This window comes from Patella vulgata, chromosome 4 (assembly GCF_932274485.2).
Source record: "Patella vulgata chromosome 4, xgPatVulg1.2, whole genome shotgun sequence".
NCBI lineage: Eukaryota > Metazoa > Mollusca > Gastropoda > Patellidae > Patella > Patella vulgata.
Window position 1 is genome coordinate 77,966,672 of NC_065882.2, and position 21,636 is coordinate 77,988,307.

The window sequence follows — 21,636 nt, forward strand, 5'->3', positions numbered from 1 at the left end:
AATTAATGTCGCACAAAGCAGTATGATTGAAGACATAATTAATCCATAGTCAATTCAGTACAAATTCCTGGTATTCAATAAACAGAAAAGTAAATCTAGTGTTTTATTAGACTTCGGCCAACTATGCTATATCATAAATGTTTTTTTTTTCCATTTTACCCATCTGCCGCAAAAGTCAGATTGCCCAAAAGTTCGAGGGTCAGCTGCCCAAGTGGCTTGTACGCCTATAATTGCTTGCGACTTTCTTGTATTCATTGCTAAGTTGATTCTCTGTTTTATTGTGAGTTCGTTTTTCAATTTGAGTGAAGCTTGTATCATTACAGGCCCGGGCCCGTATAGTGCAGTGGATGCTTACGTCTGGTCCGCATATCCACTCGCTTGGTTTGATGTACATAAATGTTCTGTTTGTTGTTTGCAGAGTGTCTGCATAGATTTTGTATCTCATCCGAGAGAGAGAAAGAGAGAGAGAGAGGGGGAGATGAGGGTTAACGGTGGTTTCGATTCCCCGGTTGTACGTGACAAGGAGTAGGGTCGCCTGTCCAACCTCGTGGATTTTCTCCTGGCCCTCCGGTTTCCTCACACTGCTAAATACCCCTACGCGCAAGCGAATTATGGAAATACAATTGAACCATTTGTTAGTCCCGAAATGACCTGGTTTGTCTCTCATCTCTCTCTCTCTCTCTCTCTCTCTCTCTCCCACCCATTAGTTTATTAACTGGTCGTTATCTATACAGAATACTCAATGTCTTAAATTAGTTTAATATTATAAGAAATCATGCCACAGCAGACGAGAGAGAGAGAGAGAGAGAGAGGGAGAGAGAGAGAGAGAGGGATGGGTTTTAATGTCCACACGACACCGTCGTGGTGAAGATTTTTATAATGTTCTTTTTGCACTCTAGTACTTAATGTCTAATTAATAAGTTAGATAACATTTAAGGCCTAAAGGCAGATTTAGCTCTTGCATAAAGCATAATGCATATTTAAAATAATTATAAGTAAAACGAAACAAAATAACGAATAATATATATTTATTATTTACATATCTTTAAATTAGAAAAATGAAACAAAATAATGGATTATATCCTTTGATTTATATAATATTATTAATTAATATTTTAGTACAATAAAACAAAGTAACATATACCCATTAATGACATATTATTAAAATCTATATTAGAAGTAGTTAGCAATCAGGTGTGCACAACAGGGAATTTTTTTTTTTTTTTTTTGGGGGGGGGGGGGCTTGCGGCATCCCACCTGATCTGAGTCCAGATAGGCAAATGGGCCGATTTTTAGGCCGAGTGAGCCTTTTTTTGGGGAGGAGGGGGGGGGGGGGAATGGACGGTTTGCCAGAGTCTCTTATGAGGCCTACAAATCAATATTCTATGGAGTCATTTAAAAATTACATAAAGCTATACTTACTAAATACTTTTCGAACTAACTGGAGGTAATAATTGATTTTCTAACGATGAATGTGCCGATTTATTTTTATGGTGTCCCACCCCACCCCACGATGGGTAAATATGTTTGTGTGCCCCTGTTTATAATACAAAGTATAACGAGTTTTCGCCATGAATTAATATCTTCTTCAAATAAAATAGAATTAATTTAAGTAGTTATAAATAAACCAATCTCTGCAATTACAAATATAAAATGTTGCATACAGAATGTATTTTCTCAAACGTATTAATAGTAATAGATCTAGATCACACTGATCAACAGTGAATATTCGCTAGGCCGATTCAATCACTTAGAGGGATGACATCGGTGCGGTTTAGTGAGCTCGCGTTATTAACTTTTTTTCCATCTGCAAATTAAATTCTAAAACATTTTTAGAAACATTATTAGAAAAATTAAAAAAAAATATTTGAAGTATATAGTAAATGGGTATAAAATGAGTAAAAGGCACCGTTCTACCCGGACCAGTTAATGCAACGACAGTAAACAATGCCCGCGCCATATAGCCAATGATGGACGCCCCGTGATGTGACGTCACCTCCGGAAGACATACTTCAACTTATAAAGGTCAGTCATCTAACACAGAGGTATTGTCTACGATATCACCCTAGGTGGAAGTGGCCGTAAAACTCCAGAAACGAACGAACGAACACAGAGGTATAAGAAGGCTTTCGCCATATCGTTGTGAAACAGATTGGATCTAGATGAGGGACCACAATATAATACCAAATTGTCACGGAGACGCATAAATTACCCTTTACAATTGTTAAATAAAATAAATTTGAGTAAAGTCGATATATTTTATAACAAATGCTATTAAAATATTTGAATGCAAAACGTGGCTTTAAATTTACAGGACTCCCATAAATGTAGCTATTTATCCTGTTGGTGATGGTACTGTTGTTATCCCATCGGTTTTTTGTTGAAAAGTGCAGCTTCATGGGGCTAACGAGTCGCCTATATCGGGGATTTTTGGATTGTCCGAGACGCAGCAGACATGCTAGAAAGTTTCACCCTTACAAGGTTTTAAACAGTTTGCTCGCTATGGACAATACATGTACTTCCAGGAACAAATTTACATCCGTTTCCTTCTTATTAATAGCCGAACAAAACCAGAAAAATTAAGACTAAATTAAACATACATTACATTACGTAAGATTTAGATACAGAGATGACGGTCCTTGCTATAATAGTTAAAAAATAGATAATGCAAAATGAATGTTCGAAACTTAAATCTACTTAAAATCGAACCTATCCGATGGCATCGAGACGTGATTATTAAATTTCTAATTAATAGTTTATAGAACATTTTAGACCCAACGAAAGACCTACAATAGGCAGATTTATATCTTGAATAATGCCCGTTTAAATATCAAAATTTGTAATCTGTACTGAAGCTCAAAGAATTTAAACTGAGTGGGCGGACAGACAAACAGATAGTAGGGCAATCGATCTAATTAAAACACAGATCCCATAAACTATAAAAAAAACCGAAACGAAATATAGATCTGTATTTTATTTAGATTGTGGGTCAATATTACATGTAGGCGTGTAAAAGGTGTAAGAAAAAAAGCATATTTTCTATTTGGCTTTCAAAGCAAGGCAATGCTGTGTTTGAATGCACATTGGTTTCTACGCATTCATATAACGACCGGTTCACATGTAGATCCATCCACTATTCCAGTCTGACCGCGAAAATTCCTTACCCGAATCCATTTGTCATTTTCGTTTTTCCCTAGAAGATTTCGCAAGATTTCTCCAGGGCTTATTTTTAGCTGATGGTCATGATGTGCCAGTATTGTATCCTTCGCTCTCACCATTCTACAACCCAGATGCTTTAATTCTTCCATAAAGTTTGTGTTTTGACTCTGTGTTATTGGGCAGGTCATTTTACTGGTCACAATGGACGGCATTTCGAATAAAACCGGCGAGATTAATGATGTTCGAATTTTCATTTTCTTTCCTTTTGCATTTTGTATAATCACACGTTTTTTACATTTTGTAGAATGAATTATTTCAACAATGTCCCCGGAATCCACTCTCACTTTCTGGCTATTAAACGTCTCAATGATTTCATAAACCCGTTTCTGGGCTGCTTTTAAACGGTAAAAATACTCCATATTTGACTCAAAGTCCACATTATCGCATTCAATTGGTTTCAACAAAATCTGAAAATATATATAAAGTTTCTGAAAATAGATTTGTTGTTACAACAGTGTCCAGAGCTTTATAAACTAAGTCTTTTATCGAGTATACTCTTTGTTACCCATTTTATAATGTAAATGCAAATGTATCCTGTTCTATCCGGTTTCCTCCCACTGCTAAAGACCCCTACGCGCAAGCGAATTATTGAAATAAAATTGAACCATATGTTAGTCCCGAAATTACCTAGTTTGTGTCGAGTGGACGTTAATCTCTCTCTCTCTCTCTCTCTCTCTCTCTCTCTCTCGCCTTGTTCTATAATGTGTCTTTGCCGCGGCGGATCCAGCAAATGTTGCAGGAGGGGGTTTGCCAGACCCCATGTTAAGGAAATTTGACAGTTGACAATGCATGATGCCATTATCGTCTCTAAATTACGTAGGCTTACATTCACATTGAGCTTTTTAAAGAGAGAAATCCAATCCGTTTGACGTCAAATTTTATTATGAATTAATAGGAGCACATTTTGATTTAATTTCATTGATGCAAAGCATTAATTTTGATATCACATGTTTATATCATTATTTCACGCTTTGAATGCCCATCCCATACCACCATCTGATGATAAAGGATAAAGCACACAACCCTTACACTTTTCTCATAAGTGTTGTTTTGCAGTTTTATGTATGGACCGGTCCCTGCTTTGTAAAAGGAAGGTGAGCACATGAAAGCACTATCCAAGTATACAATAATAATAATTTTTGTTTCTTATAACATTCATACCAGTATCGTATAGATCCTCCCTCCTAATTTTTTGTAAAGCGAGAGAGAAAGGGAATGGGGCCTCATAACCACGCGACAAAAACTAGGGACAGCAGTGGGAGGAAACCTGGGAACCCAGAGAAAAAACACCCGTGATGGGATAGGAATCCAAACCACGCCACTTGACTCAATGACAAACCTTATGAAGTGACGCGAATGCGTTACCACCCCCCACCCCCCACCCCCCACACTCACACACACTCGTTTGTTAAAGCGTCGTAAATCAAATTTTGTTTCCATGTCCGAACAATATGTTCTACACGCCACAGCAACCCGTACTGCTAGGAGGATCGCCCTTTCCATCGGTTACCCTAAAAGTGTATTGGTATAGCCGTCCTTCAATGTGCTTGCATCTCGAGACTTACCCTTTCTTGTTCTTCTGTCATCGATGATTGTGATTTTACTTTCTTAAGTAACATCTGAAAAGAACAGAACAGCCAATACTATAGAACAGAACAGAACAACCAATACTGTAGAAACACAGTCTAAAAGACGGTAAAACACACAGATGCAAAAATAAAACTGCCTATAGTATCGCAACGGTTTACAAATCTAAATGCTGGGGGGTTTACATCCACTCAACACAAATTATGGCATTTCCTTAGTAATTTGCAGGTTGGGGTCTTTAGCAGTTGGTGCAGACTGGAGGACAGAACAAAACCCACGAGGTTAGACAGGCGATCTTAGTCTTTGTCACGTTCAATGAGCAACCGCACCTCCCTTTTAGTTTTGAATAGTTATATCAATATTTAGAATGCTATTTTATGATCTGTAGTAGTTGAAAGTCTTATTACCGGTAATGGTAATAACATCATGAATGTAAAAGGACATGTTATTACAACTCCATGACACAACATAGTTAGCCCTAGACATATACATATAGTGTTGTTCTTGTTGTCTAACGTCCGCTTCCACAGTGGGAAATATCGCAGACAAGTTATCTTTTTTTCAATTGTATTATCTTAGCGCACGCACAGGTATCTTTCCCGCGGGAGGAAACCGGAGTAGCCGGAGTAAACCCACGGAGTTGAGAAGGCGCCTCTGTCTCCAAGTCACATACGATACGCTCACGCTAGGGATCGAAACAACGACGGCAAGACAAAGGTGACCGGCCACTACGCCATTTAAACACGTTAATTATCCCCCCATTCCTTTTTTAACTGTCCGAAGATTTTATACAAGGAGGATAATTTTTTACATTGTTATATTTTTCATCTACAGCCCATCTTAATCAATTGTGAAAACTAACTCGGTTGTTCTTCTTTACGGAAGCTGGTATATCTCTTAAAGGTAATGGATCAGACATAGCTGTATCGGTGGTGGTTACGTGGAGCTGTGAGGCATCACCATGATCTAGAAGAGAGAGAAAACATAATGTACAATAGCCAAAGCCTTGTTCATTTATTAATATCTCACCTTTCTCATTGCCCAGAAATAGACATTAATGATCACTAAGAATATCCGTAACCCCCTCTTTAAAGATAATCTTTACTTATACTCACTGGTTAATCGCTTATCTGCTCACATCTAACTACGGTTGGTTATGTTTTAACTTCCTTGTCGCTAGTTTTAATTGTTGACGAAGTAATCCAAACAGACACACACACACACACACAAATATTTCGTAATGTGATCCGAAGAGAGACGTTAACTAGAAGGAAACTTTTTGAAGGTCACAACAATTCTATTTCGCAATTGTATTTGTCACGTGATGTAAACATGGATCAGTAATAGTAATATTTGTAAACAGATCGATTCATATTAGAATCGTGTAAATATAGCGAGAATACTGAAATAATTTCGATTTCGTTTGTTGATAAAATTATTGTTTTGTTCCTGTGCGTTGTCTTTTTGATTATACGTACTTTTATTCTGGAATTTTGACATTTTGTTTGGCGACGCTCTAACAATTAAAAGCCGTAACCTAATTCAAGTCATTTTATTTCGAATGCCCTTTGGCTTTGTAAATATACCACGTACGTTCGAAAATATATGCGATTTCGACGTTAAATTACCATTTGCCTTTAATATACTTGCATTATGACACACACCGCATTTACACTTCAGTTCACGGATTTATAATATATACATTGAATAACTTCTACCTACCTTCATCTTTCACAAATTTGAGTAATCTACTTAGCCAATCTTTATCTTTGGCACTTATGCACGTTAAACCTTTGGTTGTTTTTGGTATGCTTGATTTTTTAACTCCGTCTAATACCACTAAAATTCTGTACCTTTTCTGTTTACTATCCACGCCATATATCACGGCCATTTGAATGTAAAACAGGCTTAACTGACATTCCAAAAAATCTGGAGAAATTACAAGAATAAGCTGTTTTGAACTGTCTAAGCAATTTCCAAAGTTGTCCAATCTGGTTTCCCCTGGGATAAAAGATCCCGAATCACAACACAGAAAATTGTGTTCAGAAAGTGATGTAATAATCTTCGAACTTACTGGAGTCGTTGTGGGCGAATAGACAAAGATGTCATGAATTTCAGAGAGTTTCTTCGGGTCGGAACATAAGCAACCATTTAATGTTTCCATGTTTGCATCTACTACTGATGTTGCTGTACATGTACTCCCACTGCTGGAATTCGATCGTGTCTCATCGTCAGTGCGCTGTTGCTGTTCGAACGAGTTATCAAAATTTGTTTCAGATATTTTCATGTATTCGTCCGGCCACTTAACATCTTGGTCGTCTCTTGATTTTTCTAAATCATCAACTTTTTGATGCTTGAGCATTACATACAGATTTATTCAAGAACCAATGGCTGCTTGCTATACTTAGTCCCAGTCATGTCATGGATCCCGTCTCATTATAAACAAACCGTGTGGTGTAATATCATTTTATTGTTAGTGGTCTATGCAAAAAAATACAGGATAACAATACTTAGTCACGTGACCCTAACATTATGAATGAATACTATACGTACTACGGTGTGAACACATCGTATCCCAAAATCCTTTGTAATAATTTAACATCCATTCCTTGTCAAGTCTAAAATTCAAACGTGCAATAAAGGCGATGAAAGTTTCGAATTTACGTATGTAATATAAACACTTAATGTGTAAATAATTATATTACATTAATGAGATTATAGGAGTCATGTGATATGATTGACATTTAGTACGTCACAAGCATACCAGGAAAACCCTACTTAATACTCGTGATTGTTTACGGGTCTCGATTATTGACCTGAACTTAAATATTTATATAGATATCGCAAGTCACGAGGCATACACAAACTGCAAAAGCTGACATAATGGCATGCCCTTATTAGTATGCCTGTCTGGATCATGCTGTTTAATAGTTAACATATCAGGCCCACGAAACTAGACACAGGTTTCACTCTTCTGAAATATTATATTGTACATAAATTGTTCAGGATTAATAGATGGTTGGCTTCATAGTAAGCGTTTGCATGCGAGCTGTGGATAAAGAGCCGAGACTCTTGGTGAATCATTTAAAGATACAAAGTTTTTAACTCATAATACCACAATCTTCGATATTGCAAGCACGACTTATTGGTTAATTTAAATTAAAATTTTAATGTTGTTATCTTACCCTGAAACGTTGGGCTTCTGATATCTCATATTTAAGACAAAATGAAAATTTTAAAATTGGTACGGTGCCAGAATGCCTTTGAATGCCATTTGTATGAAGCGACTCGGTAATCGCGGTCAACATATCCCATGTAGGAGAATACTACTTGTGTAGACTGGTATAACCAGACGTCAACGACTGCCATTCAATTCGGACTCTTCCCATATTTCGCCGAACATAATTAGAAATTACAGTAGAAACAGAAACTATTGAGTACATTCATGTTACATTATTATATGGATGTCGGGTGTTCGATCCCTGCATTGGCCGAGAAAGTTCAACCAGTTTTCCGGCGTGGTTCTCCCTTGTCAGTGATGCAGGACGGAGAGCCTGACAAGGACAGCTGTCTAGTCGTTTGGATGGGACGAAAAACCGAGGTCCCGTGTACACATTGGCGTGCACGTTAAAGATCCCTTGACAGTTGGAATTCGATATAAGAGTAGGCCGTAGTGCCGCTGTCCGGGCAAAATTTCCCTCATAGCACACTGTATGGCGTATGCCCGTCTTCATTAGCCCAGTTCGGAGCAAAACAGTAGGACGTTAAACCCCATTTCATTTCATTTCATTTACATTATTATATGCTTTGCGATCCATTTGTGTCCATTTCTAGATGCCAAAGAATAGTAATTTAGCTCCTTTAACATCACATATTTTTAATAAATAAGAACCTAATACAGATGTACAGCGATATCCAAGCCTAACACTATATTTTTCCCATAGAAATCATAATTTAGGATAACTGATAATTTTGCTTTGTTTACAAACAATAAAACCAATGTCCAGTTAATGTAATTTAATATTATAAATAACAATAATATAATGAAACATGAATCGCGTTTGACGTCATCGCTGTCATCTTGGAAGAAATGTGTCGTCATACATACAGGATGCAAATAACAATTACCCTTACATACAGCATACATGATGCAAATAACAATTTTATTACAATAGAAATTCGAAAAAAGTCGAGATATTAATTGCTATTAAATACATATAGACAGAAGACATTGTTTAAAATGGTACATTTAACGTCCTCTCGAAACAAACTAGGTCATTTCGGTACTAACATATTGTTCAATTTCATTTCAATAATTCGCTTGCGCATAGGGGTCTTTAGCAGTGGGAGGAAATCGGAGGACCCGGAGAAAACCCACGAGACTGGACAGTAATGGTGCTGTAAGCACGTTGGTTCTTGTTGAAGTCCTAAACATATATATAGCTGCATTTGTTTGCGTTTCAGTTTTCTATATGGGCATAATGGCCATCGCTTCCCGATAATTAAATGATATGCCATATGAAACTATATACACCGCAGAGTTTTATAAAGTTTCGATACCAGGGACATTAATTTCGTGTAGAAAAGATGCCGGACTCTCCATTTTGAAATGGTTTCTTCTTATTAGCTGACCAAAACCAACTTTTTTCAGAAATAAATTAAAACAGACATGCTTATAATGGTGATAACATTAACAAAATACACCTATATGAAATGTAGGCGCCAAAAAGGTCATCCGCGATATTCCCAGGGCTACCACTCCGTTCTACTTTACCACTGGGGGATACCGAGGATGACAGAAGGTCGGCGTGTTTATGCCTATGATAATGGGCTGCTTAATAAATGTCATGGCGTGTTTGAAGATGATTTTTATTCATGAATTTAGATCAATGACGTCATTAAATTAGATCACGACTGTTTCACATGTGGATTTATCTACTATTCCGGTCTGACACCGGAAGTTCATTATTCGAATCCATTTGTCACCTTCCATTTTTTCTAGAAGTCGCAAGATGTCACCGGGGTTTATTTTCAGCTGATTGTCATGGGTCAGTATTGTATCTTTTGCCCTGACAATTCTACAACCCAGATATTTTAATTCTTCCATAAAGTGTGCGTTTTGACTCTCTGTTATCGGACTGGCTAATTTATTGGTCACAATAGACGGCATTTCGGATAAAACCGGTGAGAGTAATGATGCTCGAATTGCCATCGTTCTTCGTTTGGCATTTTGAATTATTACTCTTTTCTTACATTTTGTAAAATTCAGCACTTCAACAATGTCCCCTGAATGCACTCTCACTTTCTGGCTTTTAAATGTCTCAATGATTTCATAAACTGGTTTATCGTCAGCTTTTAAACGGTGAAAATACTTCATATTGGATTTATAATCCACATTATCACACTCAATTGGTTTTAACAAAAGCTGAAAAAATAAATACCAATCTCCCAGAAACAAATAATTGTAAATATATATCTTACAGTGGATGTGATATTACTGGCTAAACTTTGCATTGGGCTAACACGGGGCCTCTCACAATCTGATTTAAATACAGATTTCGTTTCGTTTTTTTTTATACTTTCGCTGGCCTACACTACATGGAGATCTGATGACAAGCTTTACTCGGAGGTCGTGTTAGGCTTTTGACCCTATGACGTCAGACATTGATTAACCAATCTGCGTTGACGTTTCTAGTGGTTTACCTGCAGTTCCGTGCATAACACGCCAAGAACTCGCCGTAACAGAACGTTTCAATGGCTAATCCCTCACTTCAATCAAAACGCCGATAATATAACAACTCTTTTAGATCCTAGTGTAGTAAAGACAATTAAAACGAAATTTTGAACTTTAAAAAACGAAACGAAATAGGAACTGTCTTTTAATCAGATTGGGCCTCTCAAATGTTTTATTTTGCGATCCACTGTTTTAAGGAATTGGGTTGCACAATAATATGATTACAAGTTTGCTTATATCAGGTCTAAACTCCACAAATGTCTTGAATTTTAAAACTATAAAAACCTATAACGTCAAAAAAAAAGAAAATAAAAACACGTGATCTATTACCCGGGAAACGATGCCTGTATCTCTTGACTTACCTGTTCTTGTTCTTCGGTCATTGGTGATTCTAATTTCAATCTCATCAATAACATCTGAAAACAATTATAAACGTTTTAAAGTTACAATTTCATATTTTTAAGTTATATTTTTAAAATGTATTAAAATAAAGCCTTAAAATAGATGGTATCTATAAACAGTCCTACGCTGTTAAAGAATAATCCTATTAATCCTATAATTTACTATTGCCAGTTGAGAAATTGGCAAAAATATCATTATCAACTTCAAATTCAAACGTCTGAAGATAGCTATTCCATGGACGGGAATAGGAAAACAAGGAAGGTAATTGGGAGGTAATTGTGTTATTATTTCCGGTGTGAAGATTTTTAAGTGTGAGAAAGATAACCTATGATCGTTGACAACCTATTGAGCAAAAGACATTATTATGTTTTGACTTTCTTAGAAAATATGAAATTGTAACTTTAAGGTTGTTGTTTTGGGAAGGTAATACAGGATAACGCTTAAATTGTGATCGAGAACACCACTAATTTCAAGTTACATTAAAGAAGTCTTGGTCATTTTTGAAAAATAAAACAGCTTAATGTTTTTTGGGGTTTTTTTTAAATTCACATTCAGCTATTTCAATGTAAAGATAGGTTCCAATGAAGTTATTAAGGTCATAGTTTGCCCTACTAAAAGTTATTAAAAATAGGATTAGGCGTTCATTTTATAACTGCCGTCTACAGCCATCCAAATCAATGGTTAAAACCATAGAAATAGTTCTATGTTAAAACCAACCTGGCTGTTCTTCTTTACAGAAGCTGGTATATCTCTTAAAGGTAATGGATCAGACATAGCTGTATCAGTAGTGGTTACGTGGAGCTGCGGGACATTACCATAATCTAAACGAGAAAAAACACAACATGCCGAAATTAATACACTACCCAATAAACCATATCATCCCCATTACATAAATGCACGATATGTCTGTAAATGTCAGTCTTTAGAAAGCTTTAAGGGGTATAAATCTTAATAGGAACTATGTATTACCAGTGTATTACTTTCTGGTTATGTAATGGAATTCTTATACCAGTGTAGATGTAAAAAAAAATATATAACACAGCACAGTTTTATGGATAACAATCAAGCATGGTCGTTATCAAGCATACAAATTTTCATTATTATTTTTTTTATTTTTGGTTGCAAATGTGTATGCTTGATAAGGACAAGTGAAATCTTGTCAAAACGTCATGTTCGTATAATATAGTGATAGTTATCCTTAGAGCTGACAAGGAGTAGGGTCGCCTGTCAATCCTCGTGGGTTTTCTATCGGCCCTCCGGTTTCCTCCCACTGCTAAAGACCCCTACGCGCAAGCTAATTATTGAAATACATTTAACTATATGTTAGCTCTCTCTCTCTCTCTCTCTCTCTCTCTCTCTCTCTCATTTATCGAAACACAACATGAAGTTCAGAAGAGGATCCTTACGGTTTTGGTCAGTCTTCGTCGCCGTAGTGTCACGGATAAAGATTTCCGATCCTAGAATCTACGCTTTAAACGTTATCTTGACATGACCTGTTATGATCTGCAATCTGATTATAATACAGATCTATATTTCATTTCGTTTTTTTATATTTTCGATGACCTACACTGCATTAAGATTTGACCAGTTGTACTACTGGGAGGTCGCGTCAGGGGTCATACGAGCGACTTTTGACCATATGACGTGAGACATTGATTAATCAATCAGTGTTGACGTTTCTAGGAGATTACGCACAAATCTGTGCAGAACAAGTCAAGAACTTGCCGTAACAGACCGTTTCATTGGCTAATTCCTTTTATATAATAAAAGGTTATAGTTTATAGTTAAAGCTACTCTTAGGTGTTAGATATTCGAAATAAAGATGTTTTAGGAAAAAAAAATAGGTTTTTGCGAGTACTATCCGCTTTATTAAGCTTCTTCATGCAAACTTTACCAATTCCAATATATATATATATATATATATATATATATATAATCAGATCCTAGTGTTGTGAAGACAAAATGAAATTTTGAACTATAAAAAACGAAACGAAATAGGATCTATGATTTAATCAGATGATTAGGTTAGGCATATCTGTTTATCTTTCTGGTCTCTATTTAGGACTGATGTAATAAAGCAGATATTACGACAAACAAAAAAACATCGTTATAAAATTTTCGGTCACGCCAAGTTAAAAAAACACAACGCAATTTGTATGGAAAAAAATCACTGGTTTATATACATGTACATATAGCATGACGTTATGACAAATATTCTCTTACCGTTTAGAAGTACAAATAAGAGACTATTTGTCGATACGTCGTGCTATATGTGTATAAACCAGTGACAGTTTTCCAATTAAATTATGTTGTGTTTTTTTAATATGCTCATTCGCTAAATGCCACTCAAGGATTATACGACAAACAAAAAAGACATCGTAAAATCGTCGGTCACGCCAGGTTAATATGGAGGTTAATTTTTGTAGGATACTGATGTAATGTAGCTAATATCTTACGAGAAAGAAAAAAACACATCATGATATGGTTAGTCACGCGAATTTAACATTCAGGTCAACTTGTATAGGTTATCTGTATCTGTAATACTTTAGAAATTATTTATCAGTCAAAAAAATTTATAATTTAAAAAAAAAATATATCTGTAATAGTATAATCTATAAATATATTGATACAAAACTATTTATGATTTAGAAACAAGTCTACATGTAAAGAGAGGGCGTTGCGATTATTTGGGTGAAATTTACTGTGTATAAAACAAATTAATACGGGGGCTATATATTAATGCGTTACTCGTAACTCGCCAGTGACTTTCTTTTCTATTATTTTTATTCTTTAGCATACTGAACATAAAAACTGACAACGCCAATATTTATTCCATGCTGTCCAATTTATGTCTAATTACACGGAACCGCTCATTTTAGAAAACAAAAGGTAAGATACGACGGGTCGCATTAATAGCATTGTGCATCTTTGCTAACCCCCTATAATTTCTACCTGGGTAGTCAGCCACGGTGGTTAAGTGGGTGAGGCGCTGGCTTGCTAGCCTGGAGGTCGCTAGTTCGATCCCTGCATTGGTCGAGAAAGTTCATCGGGATTTTCGGACGTGGTTTCCCCTTGTCAGCGGAGCAGGGTAGGGGGCCTGCCAAGGACAGCTGCCATGTCGTTGGGATAGGATAAAAAAAAAGAAAGTTCCCGTTTATACATTAGTTTTGCACGTAAACGATCCTTTGGCAGTTGGAATTCGATATAAGAGTAGGCCATAGTGCCACTGCCCGGGCAAAATTTCCCTCATAGCACACGGTATGATGTATGCCCGTCTTCATTAACCCAGTCGGGGTAGAACAGTTGGACGTTAAACCCTATTTCATTTCATTTTATAACTTCTACCTACCTTCACCTCTCACAAATCGCAGTAATGAACGAAACCAGTCCTTTTGTTTGGTACTAAAACAGGTAAGAGGTTTGATTGTGTTTGGTAAGTTGTTTGTTTTAACTCCGTCCAATATCACTAAAATCCGGTACGTTTTCTGCTTATTGGTCATTCTATATACCACGGCCATGTGCGTGAAATACATACTTATTTCACATTTCAAAAATTCTGGAGAAATTACAAGAATTAGCTGTTTTGAACTGTCTAAGCAATTTCCAAAGTTGTCCAATCTGGTTTCGCCTGGGATAAAAGATCTCGAATCACAACACAGAAAATTGTGTTTAGTACGAAGTGCTGTTATAATCTCCGTACTTACTAGAGTAGTTTGTGGTGAATAGATAAATACGTCATAAATATCATTCTGGGATTTCAGATCGGAACAACAGCAATCATTTAATGTGCAGTCCTCGTTATCGTTTGTGTCTACAACTGGTGTCGCTGTACATGTTCTGTCATTGCTGGAATTCGATCGTGTCTTATCAACAGTAGGCAGTTGCTGGTCAAAAGAGTTTGATCCTTGAGTGCTGTTAGCAAAATTTGTTTCCGAGATTTTTATAATTCCGTCCTTAAACTGACCATCTTGACCTGCTCTAGATTTTTTTAAATCATAACTTCTTTTATACTTTGACATTACATACAAATTAATTAAGATTTCTTTCCAAGAACAAATTAATGTCTGCTGGCTCTATACTTTGCCTCATTCATGTCATGGATAAACAAACCTTGTGGCGTGATATCATTTTGTTAGTGGTCTATACAAAATATGCAGGATGTGAATACTAATTTATGAGACGATAATGTGAATATGAGTTTACCTTTATACATGTATACTATGAATACTTTTTATACTATACGTTGTGCAAAGCGTATCATAACAGTTTTGTCTGTCAGCTCACCATCTATCGCTCCCGATTCTTTTAAATACATGTATACTATGAATACTTTTTATACTATACGTTGTGCAAAGCGTATCATAACAGTTTTGTCTGTCAGCTCACCATCGATCGCTCCCGATTCTTTTAAATAATAGATTACTTTCCTTTGTATCCTAGCCTGTCGCAAGAACGTTTAGAATGTGATCTATACAAAATACAATGTATTTTAATACATTGTGAACACTTCAAGTTATCCGATTCCTAACCCAGGCAAAAATCCAAACGTAATCCTACAATCGTCTTAAGGTGAGGCAAATAGTGAATTTTCCTGTAAATGTGCTTACTAATATAGGCCATATAAAAGCTTTTAAAACGCGTAATACATGAATGACATTCTTGATAACGTGAACGGTTATAATAGGGTCATCCAATACGTCACTGGGGGATTTGGAAAACCCAATAATACACGTGACTAGGGACACCAGAAGCATAGGGCAGCGGTTACACACAACAGGCGAAATAATTTTATTCCCGAGACGCCTATTTACGGAAAGAAAGAAGGAAAGGGTGAATTATAACGTTAAGAGCACTACTTACTCTTTGTCCATGTGCTTAGCCCTAGACCGTAATGACTTTATTATGTTTGCATGGGCGTACCGGCCGGGGCGGGCGGGAGGGTGTGTGAGGGGCAGCCATCCCCTAACTTTCGGGCAATTTTTTATTTTCTAGTCGGCGAATTTTCAAACATCGATTTGTCGGGAATATTGATTTCTCTAAATTAACTAATGGATAATGATCTGGATCTAGCGTCACTCTATAGTTTAGCCATTCTGCTTTATGCGCGATTTGTTTTCGGACATCATCGTTATTTGTTTCATCAAATTTCGGGGAAGTGAAATTTCTAGTGTCCGATGAAATGCAGTGACAAAAATCTGATTGAGTGATTGATTGGTTGGAATTCAGATGGGCATGGGATGAGATTTCGATTGCAAAATCACGTAAATACGACTATATTGAACCGCTTTGTCCATAATATCCTGTATAATGTCAATCTGTTTCACAGACTGTAGCGGACTAGCATATATTCACTGCTGATCAGTGTGGTATAATGTATTGGACGTTAAATTTGTAATAAACAACCACCTTCTAGAGTAGCTGCACTCTCGGGTTAGAATAGCAGTAAAACGTGTTTGGGCCGTATAGTAGATTTCGGGGGTGATGGGGGGGGGGGGGCACATACCAGACCCCCCCCCCCCAAGGAGCGCTCCACGCCTTCTGTAGGGGCTGAATCTAAACGGGAATTCAGAGTGGGGTTTCGATTGCAAAATAACCTAATAGTATGTTGGACCACTTTCTAGTAAATGAATCACACCGTCCGAAATGCAGGAAAACGCATTTGGGGTCGTCTAGGGAGCAGGGTAGCTCAGTGATAGCTGGGAGGTCTTGGCCGAGAAAGTACCTCGTGTATTTACGGACTCGGCTTAAGGATGCATTATGTATGAGCTAGCCTACATCTCCATATACTAATGTAGATGAATGTAGATAAATCATTAATTAGCCGAATATTCACCTTCCAAGCCCAAATCAACTTTCTAGAACATCGGATGGTTTTGATTTTCAACGGATTTAAAAACACGATTGCCAGTTAATGATTTGATTTAACAAAGGGATAATCGAGAATTTGTTTTGTACATGGGACGTTGTCATTTGCTAGGCCCTTAGAAACCACGCCAGAACAAGGTAGAAATTGTATGCAACCCGAGTGATAGCGCGCTGTAGAGGTATATGCTACATGTGTGATGTTCATACCCTTATCTACGTACATAAGAAACACAGCATACACTACACTAAACAAAGGGATAATCGAGACTTTGTTTAGTATCCTTACAACGGTAGCAATGACAATCGAGACTACACCGTTCTTCAAACGGCCATAAACTTCCCTCAGAATAAAGTAATTCGACTGAAATTTCTATACTCATGTCCAAAACAAAGTACACACTGTGCATATTGTGCTGCGTCAACCTAAGTCGTTTTTCCATGGTATACGGTATTTGGGTAGAATGTCAATTTGTTTCACATTTTTATTTTGCTTAGAAATGTTGAGTTTGGATGCAAGAGACAAACTCAGTAATGCTTTTATCAAATGTTTTTAATCTAAACAAAACTTAAGAGAGAGAGAGACATGGGGTTTAACGTCCACTCGACACAAACTAGGTCATTTCGGGACTAACATATGGTTTAATTTTATTTCAATAATTCGCTTGCGCGTAGGGCTCTTTAGCAGTGGGGCTAAAACCGGAGGACCCGGAGAAAACCCACGAGGTTGGACAGGCGACCCTGCTCCTTGTCACGTACAACCGGGGATTCGAAACCACGCCAGTCGAATCAATGATAGACTTTATGATACAGCGCGCGCACGCTAACCATTCAGCCATCCAACCCCCCAAAACAAAACTTAATTAGTCATACTTTTAGTGTGTATACTTTCTTTTGGACATCAGTATATATACTGAGCGCCAAGGCAAACGCATCACTTTTTTCCCCCAAATATTTTATTACTAGGTGGTTTTGTATGTATAATATTATGCAATACTATGAACTATTGTTTCACACAATGCTCCCAAACGCAAAAAATATCGGCCCGTGTGCACAAAAAAAAATTGCACGAGATGCACATGAAAAACCCAATATTCACGTGCAGCATTGTTTGTGAGCCCTTTAAAAGCATGTTTTCAACTTAAAGGCTCAATACCACTCTTGTTGTAACTGAATAATATGTCCCAATCTTTATTCTGGTCAACAAATTGTACTATTTTAGAATATTTCAATTAATTGATGATGCAAATTTCATCTTAACACACCTTATTTAAAAAATTTGAAAAATTCAACATAATGGTTTGAAACGTCTAACGTAAACCTTTTCAAATGAAACTTCGATTTAAAAATATTTTCGAACCCTCTGGACAAGAAAAATAGGATGTAATGGACAATTTACACAACAGGTAGGACACTTAAACATCTAGTACTTAGAATAAGGCTATTTTTTTTATCTTATGGAGCTTTCAAGCCAGCAAGAGTGTTATTGTCCCTTTAATGTGCAGCACACGAACTGTGAAACGTCAATCTGTCGTAATTTGTTGTTGGACGTGTGAAGGAATCGAGCTAGAGATGCCGAGACTTACTGAAAATTAACGGAATGAAGCCATGTGAATGTCCAGGGCTGGCATGTCTACACGTGCTATTGCCAGACACTTCAATTGTCATCAGTCCACTATTGTAAGGTTGGTGGAACGTGTTCGAGTTACTGGATCAACACGTGACCGTCAACGTCCTGATCCACAACGCGTTACAACCCAGGCTCAAGACCGCTACATCCGGGTCACTCATCTGCGTGACAGATTCCGCCCAGCGACTCGAACGGGTGAAGCAGTCGTCGGAAGACAAGGACCAGTAAGTGCCAACACCTAAGACGTCGTCTAAGAGAAGTAGGACTCCGTGCACGACGACCTTATGCTGGAGCTATCCTCTGGGATCATCACCGTCAGCGGCGTTTGATATGGGCTCAATGACACCAGACATGGAGAAGAGTAGACTGGCAAAGTGTGCTCTTCAGTGATGAGAGTCGCTTTCATCTTTATCACGCTGATGGCCGTCAACGTGTTTGGAGACGTCTTGCAGACTGCTGCGTCTTCAAAACGAATCGATGGGTTGGGGGAAGTGTAATGGTGTGGGGAGGCTTCACATTTCATCACCGGACCGCCCTACACATTTGCAGGGGTCGCGTTAATGCTGTAGCCTACCGTGATGGTGGCCCGTGGAGGACAGACGCGCGACTGACATCTGTGTCGTACTTTTGGTTTTGACCCCTCTGACTTTGTACCCTTGATTACAGATTAAACATCCATAAGTGTACAAATGTGTTGTTATTGATGTGTTCCCATTTGAATATTGTTCACAATAAGAAGCAAAATAAATAAGATATGTTTACAGGATCATTTTGTTAATGTTATACGAAAAACTAAGTGATGCGTTTTCCATGGCGCTCAGTATATATACCCTTTTCATTATCTATTTTGTAACTGTTGTAGCGAAAACTGTCAACTCTTTATCTAAATCTTACATAAAATGCATCTTTAACCTTGTCAGCTGGCTGGCAAGAAACAGTGTCAGTCGTTCAGATGGGACGAAAAAACAAGATCCGTGTAGACCTAGGCCTACACATTGGCGTATTTGAAATAAGAATAGGTCGTAGTAGTGCCGCGGTCCGGGTAAAAAAATCCTTCATACTCATAGCACAATGTAAAGCGTGTGCCCGCCTTCATTACCCCGATCGGTGTACGTAGAACTAGTTGAACAGTAGAACGTTAAACCATTTCATTTTTCATAAACTGCGACGGCACGAATGAAATATTTTCGGGAATTTTATTTCGGCCCCTCCCCCTCTAAACTTTATCCAGCTCGTGCGTCTATCGATGTCTTTGTGAAACAAGCAGCTTATCTAGCTTATGTTTCAAATAGTCATGACGCAGTTTCTCGGGACGATTATTTAGTAATTTCGTTTCTTTTTATCTATTTCCTCATACTTCGTTCCACTCTTTTTTCCTTGGTTAAATATTTAGCTTCCGGTTAATTTCAGAATGGCGGACGTTTCGAAAAGTTTGCAAAAAATTTGATTTATTTTTTGTTGTAACACATGAAGTGTGCAATAATATACCAGGATATATATACTTACATTGGTAAATAACACGGAGAAGATTTATGTTAGATGAAGTTTGATGTCTGTCAATTTCAATATGGTGTGTAAACTTAATTTAGAGAAAGAATAAAATTAACAAACCCAGTTACCCTGTCTGTAATTAGCCTATATCCTACTCCTAATGACGAGTGTCAACAAGAAAAATCATCCGTTCATCGCGAATGACAATGCGGTCGGTAAAATGATTTTATAACCAAATGAATTAATATTGCCAAGGCATTTAGTAGTGAGTTATCGGCTAGCCTACTGCCCTTTCATGATCAATCCAAAAGTCCCTAGACTGACAGGTCGTTCGAGATGCTATAATAAGTTTAAGATAGGGCCAGATTTGCATGAGCCAACAGGGGAAGGTAACTCAAACCTAACTCAACAATCAAGTTCACAAATGTGTGACAAAAGCGATCTTGTGATGGCTCTAAGAAGAGTCTACGGACAACTGTTATCGTTTAGTCTATCTTAAATTTATGAGCATTATTCACATATAAAGTTAGACACAAAATCCTAACTATTTTCTACAACTCAAAGTAATATATACCATGATGTATTGTTTAGATTAGTGATGCAATATTCATTAATTTTAAGCTTACTCATCTAGAGTAATGGATCTTATAAACTCTTTGGGGGTGGTCGATTGTCAGTCCTAAACGTCCCGAACTCACAGAATTACAATCAAGTGATGGGGAATTCAGTCCTGTCACAGAAACACACTTCTGTCAGTTCCGTTAACGGAGGTGATGTGAGTAGAATCTTGACGTAATTAAATACTATGAATATGTTTCAGCTGTTGAGATATTTTCTTATATATTTGGAGCATGCCAGCATTGTAGCCTGAAATCCCAACTTTCACTTGATTGTATGTAACAATTTTGGGGATGGAGAGAATTCATTTTCGGTACAGTGAGTCGTGTAAGCTTATCACATTTAACGGCGAACATCATTATGTACATCATCATCTGCAGTTTTGATATTGTACATGAACAAAGACATGGACCTACCTGTTCAGACATACATTGTAATTCTTGAGAATTTGTTGAAACTTTAGTGTACATTCACTTTATGAATAGTTATAACTTAATTATGCAGGGGTTGGGTCACTTGGGTGTCAAATGGTTTAATGTGTGTGGTTTTAGATCAAAAGGTATGTCATTGAGTCAAGCAGCTTGGTTTTGGGCCCTCACTTGTATGTGACAAGGAGTTGGTTCGTCTACCCAAACTTGTTGGTTTCAACAGGATCTTTCTATTCAGTTGAGTATCACCTCTGAATCATCCAAAACTTTCTTGTTTTTCAGAGTCAACAACAAACTAGTATGACTGGGTTTCTAAAAACAAATCGAAGTGGGGTACACAGCCATAATGATAGTTTACTGGATGATGATGATATCTCCATAGTTAAAGTTGATATACCCAAAAAGGTTTGTATTAATTATTTTATAACCAGTTACATTTACTCAATTGCTGGCTAGAGTGGACTCCAGTCAGAATAAGGGGCTATGCTATCATCGGGACATTGACAGCTAACAAAACGTGCTATTATCTCCATAGCAATTTATATCGTTAAGCTGCACAGTTATACTACTTGGCAATATCCCTTTAACGTGAATATATCTTTTTTTTTTCTTGATTTATGTTCTGTAGGACCTTAAACCTCATTTCATTTCTCTATATTTCAGAC

The 21,636-nt window shown here is 37.2% G+C and overlaps 2 protein-coding genes across 3 annotated transcripts; both read right to left on the reverse strand.

Annotated features, from left to right (window-relative positions):
- Positions 1 to 1,011: 1,011 nt before the first annotated feature.
- On the reverse strand, positions 1,012 to 7,455 carry LOC126819365 (uncharacterized). 2 transcript variants are annotated; one of them, XR_007679585.2, is made up of 4 exons: positions 5,922 to 6,186; positions 5,669 to 5,772; positions 4,785 to 4,838; positions 1,012 to 3,626 (listed from the first exon to the last, which is right to left on the reverse strand). XR_007679585.2 is itself a non-coding variant. In XM_050547370.2 (4 exons), the coding sequence occupies exons 1-4, from the start codon at positions 7,166 to 7,168 to the stop codon at positions 3,099 to 3,101; spliced, it is 1,326 nt and encodes a 441-aa protein (XP_050403327.1). In that variant the 5' UTR covers positions 7,169 to 7,455; the 3' UTR covers positions 1,012 to 3,098. The 2 variants fall into 2 exon arrangements, 1 of the variants encoding a protein (XP_050403327.1); XM_050547370.2 differs by lacking the exon at positions 5,922 to 6,186 and adding an exon at positions 6,529 to 7,455.
- A 1,416-nt stretch (positions 7,456 to 8,871) lies between these two features.
- LOC126819364 (uncharacterized) lies at positions 8,872 to 15,040 on the reverse strand. Its single transcript, XM_050547369.2, has 4 exons — positions 14,292 to 15,040; positions 11,660 to 11,763; positions 10,903 to 10,956; positions 8,872 to 10,231 (listed from the first exon to the last, which is right to left on the reverse strand). The coding sequence occupies exons 1-4, from the start codon at positions 14,959 to 14,961 to the stop codon at positions 9,710 to 9,712; spliced, it is 1,350 nt and encodes a 449-aa protein (XP_050403326.1). The 5' UTR covers positions 14,962 to 15,040; the 3' UTR covers positions 8,872 to 9,709.
- Between the last annotated feature and the right edge of the window lie 6,596 nt (positions 15,041 to 21,636).